The 6,000-nt window shown below is 39.6% G+C and overlaps 1 protein-coding gene across 1 annotated transcript; it reads left to right on the top strand.

Annotated features, from left to right (window-relative positions):
* The first annotated feature begins 2,395 nt into the window (after window positions 1-2,395).
* Window positions 2,396-2,770, top strand: LOC113327943 (vesicle-associated protein 1-2-like). Its single transcript, XM_026575050.1, has one exon. The coding sequence runs from the start codon at window positions 2,396-2,398 to the stop codon at window positions 2,768-2,770; it is 375 nt and encodes a 124-aa protein (XP_026430835.1).
* Window positions 2,771-6,000: the final 3,230 nt, after the last annotated feature.

A 6,000-nucleotide genomic window follows, 5' to 3' on the forward strand; every position in this document is an offset into this window, starting at 1 on the left:
AATTCTAATTACACGTGACCTTTTACACCTATGTTACCGACTAAGAAAGAAGAGTTGGAGGAAAATCCAGAGTCCTAGATTGTAATAGGCTTTACTTAGTGGAGAAAAATTATCTTTTTTGACCGTTTAAACATGTCATTCTAGATTAAATCCCAAATAAACTAATTTCTTTAGCAGAAGCCGGTTATGGAACAGGAAAATGTTGATGTTGATATTACGGAAAATGGGTCATTTATCCATATATTTTTAAATTACGGTTCAAATGGACGAGTAAAAAATAGTTTGGGTGAAATGGCCAAAAAAAAAATAGCAAGGATGAAACTGGATTCATCCTAGCTTAAATTTAAAAAATAGCAAGTATGAAACTCGATACATCCTGTGTAAATTAAAAATAAGAAAAAATATTTGAAAATGGGCACGATAAAACTGGTTACATCCTGCCTATTTTTACATTTTTGTCCATTTAAACAGTATCAAAATCTAACTGTCCATTTCACCAAGGAATTATTGATTTTGGTCTTTTTAACCAATTTTGTGTTGATATTATAGGTGTATGTTGAGTTCGGAAGAAACTCAATCAAAGAGCTAAACACAAATCTAAATGTAACAATCTAAAAAGGATAGCCTTAAATTAGCATTTAAAAGAGTCCCATAAAAACAATTCATTTCATTGACCGATTACTATGGCCATGACTATTCGATGCTCAAGAAGTTGACCAAATAAAAAAGTTTTACCTATAGTAGAGCAGTGCAATGCTATGAATTGAAAATGATAGTAGTGGTAGTGATGAAGATGATAACAACAGATCATGTATTTATAATTCTATACTGCCACAATGGAACTGGAAACCCTAATAATTTTGAATGTAATGCATCAAATTGAGTAATGATCATTACTGGGCCATTTAACAAACCCTGAACCAGAACACTACAAGTCCACCACCACAAGCTACATCCAAAGCTAAAGCTTGATGGTAGAATTCTGTAGTGTACTCTTGAACACTTTGTTGGTATCGTTGTCGAAGGTATTGCCACTTATACCATCTCTCATCCAAGTATCCTCCAAGTATCCCACAGGATAAAAGTGTTTCTTCATGAGCTCCTTAGATTGTAACCATGTCTTCTTCTTTGTGTCATACATCTTCTTGTAAGCCTTCCACCAGGTAGAAGCATGACTCGACAGTTTCAAACTTGCAAAACTGATCTTCTGAGACACCACTAAGTGATGTATTGTGAAATATGTCTCCAACTTATCCAACCAAGCCATCCAGTTTTTCAGCTTCCATGACTCCATCATAATCAGATGAGCTTTCTTCGTCATCTTCCTTTAACTTTTCGTTTTCTCCCTTTGTACCTTCTTTTCCATGCTTAGGTTTTGTTTTGGAAGCACTTACTTTCATGAACGCGGCTAGGGTATCTGCTAAATTTTGTATCTTAAGTTCAAGTTTAGCAAACTTGTCCTCATCTGTTAGTTTAGAACTCCCATCATCTCCACTTCCCATCTTGGTTTTAGTACTTTCTCTAGGTTTCCTTATGTCTGGTAAAACAACAGTTTCTTCTCCTGATTGCTTATACTGTTCACGTGTTAAGACCATGCACCACAACTAACCCTAGAAGTCAGAACGTGGCTCTGAAACCACTTGATACGCAATCGATCAAGGGTACCTAAAGTCAGTACTGATGTGAAGACAGGTTATGATAATTATAGAGAAAAGAATAAGAACACAAAGTAAATAACACAAGTGTTGCTGCTAACTGCTTCTTCTTCTATTGCTTAACTTCTTCTACTTTAAACTGTGAAAGAAAAACTCTATTACAAACCAAAATTATGGCTGCACTCTCTCTCGTTTTTCTCTGCCTCTCTGGCCTAACAATCTCCTCCTTTTATGGGAGTGTAAACTTGTTGATAAAGAAAGAAAGCTATGAGTTTTTAGAACTCATCTAAACTAGGAATCCTGTCTAAGTTAGGAAACCTCAATCTTCTAGTCTATGTTATCAAACTCACATCTCTTCTAGTATCTTCTAGATACTCTCTAACCGCAATATGGCTCAACTACTCTGTGCGTATAGCCTGCACACTACTTTCGATACTCTTGTATCAGCAACAGAAAGTGTTAATTGTCATTGATTGAATTCTTGCTTGCATTTAGTTTAATCTTCTTAAAATTATGAGTACGAGTAGAGGATACGATCATCTCTTAAACATTCAATTCAACCCACAGAGCTCAATTTCCCGTTCGAATTGAAAAAGCGGAGTTCATGTTGTCTGCAATTAACCAACAAAACCGATGAATATGTTACTTTCAAGGTCAAAACAACGGATAGAAAGAAACGTTGTTCTTGTCCAAACATAGGAATTGTATTTCCCCGAACAACATGCGAAGTTATAATAACAATGGAAGCACCACAAGCACAGGAGGATGTGCAATGCAAAGACAATTTGCTTATACATAGCATTGTTACAACACCAACAACATGGAAACAAGACATTACACGTGAAATGTTCAACAAAGAAAGTGTCAAGGAATTCAAATTGAGGATGATTTATTATGCTCCGGCCAATTATCTAATACTGCCGGTGGTACCTGATGAAGGATCTGAGAGTAAGAGTCAAGAAGCAGGAACTTGTTTGTTTGATTCTGTAGCAAGAAGAATTGGCGTATCGGGAGGAGGAGGTTCAAGAATAAAGCAGTTGTATTTAGGCGAAGAAACAACTAGTATGTCTTCTCTCAAGGCACCTTTGCTTCCTAATTACTTTTTTTTTTTTTAAAAACACTAAACTAAAAAAAGTTAAGGTGGTGAGTTACTCGGCCATAACTCAAGTGGAATTTTGCGCGCAGAACTCTTTAAACTTTATAGTGAAATTATTAAGACCCATGAATATGGTCTGGGATATTGAGACCGTAAGGGTAAGTCTTTAGATTAAGTCCAATAATGTGGGTCTTTAGATTAAGTCCAATAATGTAGGTTTAAACTCTATTAGGGTTTTGGGGTCTTGTATAAATATTCAACGTGAATGAATGAGAAAGGCAGAACTTAATATTCATAAAATCTAACATGGTATCAGAGCCAGAGTTGATTAACAAGAACCCGAGAACCCTAATCCAGTAAACATGGCGGATGATACAGAATCATCAAAAAGAGGAAAAGTTGTAGAGAACAGCAGAGGAGGTAGAGGACAGGGCAATGTACGTGCGCATAATTTGAACATCTCATCAGCAGCGGCAACTCATTCTGGCGCTGGTTCTTCAGTAGATGTATCAGGATTGACGGGCGTGACTGCAAGTCAGGTCCAGCAGGTGCTTGAATATTTAAATTCAAGAAAATTCAGTTCCCAGCTACAAGGTAAGACAAATCAAACATCCTGGATGGCAGGTCCGGAAAGTGTGTATAAAATGATGCGATGAAAACGGGCCTACAGTAATACCGCAAGTGCACGGTCGTCAGTTGTAGCTCGTGCAAGTACGGGTCGATCCACAGAGATCGGGTGTGTTTCGGAAGTGTGTCTTAGCTAATTGGGTTCCTAAGTTTGCTTTGGGCTTAGAAGCCCTTTTGGAAGTGTTGTGCTTAATGTACTATTGGGTTTGTTCTCAATAAAAGGAACTGAGCTTGGGCTCAGTTGGTCTTTGAAAAGCAAATTGGGCTTTGGCCTTAAAGTGAGTTCAGGTTTTTGGGTTAAGCCCACAAATTAATTGAATTGGGCTTTAGCTCTAACCTATCAATACACTAGGCTTTGGCCTTAATGAAATTTGGGCTTTGGTCTTAAACAAATGGGCTTTGGTTAAGCCCACAGATGACTGAATTGGGCTTCAGTTTGAAGTGAGCCTTGGGCTTGAGATGTATTGGGCTTAGCTATAGAACTAGGTCTTTTGGGCTTTGGAGTAGCAAGAACAGGACTTGGCTTGGCAGCAGCAGTGGCAAGACTGCACAGGAGAGGAAGTGGCAGCAGCTTGGCAGTGGCAGCAGCACAAGAGAGCAGCAACAGGGCAGGAGTGGTGGTCTGATGCAGGAGCTGCAGCAGGGAAGTGGCAGCAGCAACAGCAGCAGCAACCTTGGCAGCAACCTTGGCAGAGGCACACAGCAGCAGGAGCAAGAGAGTTGCAGCAATGCAATAGAATGTACAAGATGAGCAGTGCAGCAGCAGTAGGAAATGCACAGCAGTGCAACAGCAACAGAGTTGCAGCAGCAGCTGCAGACAACTGCAGTGAAAGAGAACTGCAACAGAGTTGCAGCAACAGCACAAAATGAACCAAGGCCTAAGGCCAAGGGCAGGAGTGATAAAGAAACTGAAATGAAGTAAACATAGGAAAGAAATTGTGGAGGGGAAGTGCAGGGGATGAATGAGAGTATCCTTTACCTAGCCAGTTCACCTAGGTTAAGTTCTTGTCAAAAATCTAGTTAACCAACCTTAGCTAACCCCTAGTATTGGCTGTCTGTTTAAGGCACAACCAATCACAGACTAACTAGGCAGTGGTTCACTAATGTAGCTAATGAATTATTTAGAACCACCACTGACCCCTAGCATTAGTGGTCTTCTTACAGCACCACTAATCACAAATCAGGTGATCTTTCAAGAATCCAACTAGCCTAAACTGTTTTAAGCTCAGCAAAAACCATCCTAATAGCTAACCATCATGGTTCAGTTCTTTTCTCATCCTAGAGGGGAATTAGAACATGTTGCAACACACAAACTAGTTAACACAAATATGATATGAACACTACAATCACACACTGAACTGAGCTAACAGGAGACAACATAACATAACATAACAGGAGCATACAAATTAACAGGAGACAACAGCATTATCAGAACATGGGAATTAACATAAAATGAAATTAACAAATGAACTGAAATTAATCATGTGAACTGAAGCTGAAATTGCAAATTAAAATTTAACATTTAACAAGACATGAGAGTTAACAGAACTTAGCAGTTCTGGATGCAGGCTAATCCCAACATAACTTTCTAACACAACCCATAGTGCTATTTATAGTCACAGACCCACATTTCTCAAAATTATAAAATTAGGGTTTATAGAAAAATCCCCAAATTTCAACAGTGAAATTAGCTCACCTAAACGTCAAATTGACGCCGACCCATCCCTTCTCTGACTCCCCTGTATCACTCCATGCCTTCAATTTCACTCTAGCTCAACCCAATTTATCAATTTTGCACGCCTAGGGTTTCTGAAAGAGAACGTGCAAAAATTGAGAAATTAGATGGACTAGGGAGATGGGAGTAGAGGGTATTGGTTGTTGGGTGATAGGGTGATGATGGTGGAGGTGTGGTGGTGGCAGTGAGTTGGTGGCAGAGGTGGAGAAGGTGGTGGTGTACGGTGGTTCTGCTGTGGAGAAGATGGTGGAGAGGGTATGGCTCGACTGTGTTTGGGGTAGGGGTGTGTTTGGGTTAGGTGGATGGGCTCGGGTACTAGGGTGTAAGGCGAATGCATCGAGTCTTGATGTTCTGTGACTCTGAGCTGCGAGATGCGGAGATGGTAGGTAGATCGGACGGTGATGCGGAGGTAAGCGATGAGCGACCGTTGGATTATATGATACAACAAAATGAACGGTACTTGATGGAGTTAGGTACTGTAGTGTTAGGCGGAGATATCAAACTTTGATGCACAGCAAGGGAGCGACCGTTAGATTCAACTACCATCTAATCTGAAGGCTTGGAATTTCAGCGCTGTGGTGCTTGGCAGAGACATCAGATTTTGATGCTCAGCAAGGAGCGACCGTCGGATGCTTCTGAGAAATGATCTGATGGCTGAGGACGGAGGCGCTTTTGTGTGTAGAAAATGAGGTTGTGCGCACCATTCTTCGCGGCTTCCTTGCGTAATTTCTCCCGGCTTTTCACTACTTTTCTGCTCTTTTCGCTCCGCGACTCATCCGAACTTTATTTATTACCTAAAAATACAAAATTAATTAATAAAAATATTTATTCTTGAAAACAATGAAAATACAGAATATGGGATAAAATGTAGAATTAATGCATAAAAG

This window comes from Papaver somniferum, unplaced genomic scaffold (genome assembly GCF_003573695.1).
Source record: "Papaver somniferum cultivar HN1 unplaced genomic scaffold, ASM357369v1 unplaced-scaffold_107, whole genome shotgun sequence".
Lineage (NCBI taxonomy): Eukaryota > Viridiplantae > Streptophyta > Magnoliopsida > Ranunculales > Papaveraceae > Papaver > Papaver somniferum.

What these genes read in the sequence shown, in the direction of transcription:
- LOC113327943 (XM_026575050.1), top strand. Translation starts at nt 2,396, where the DNA reads ATGGAAGCACCACAAGCACAGGAGGATGTGCAATGCAAAGACAATTTG.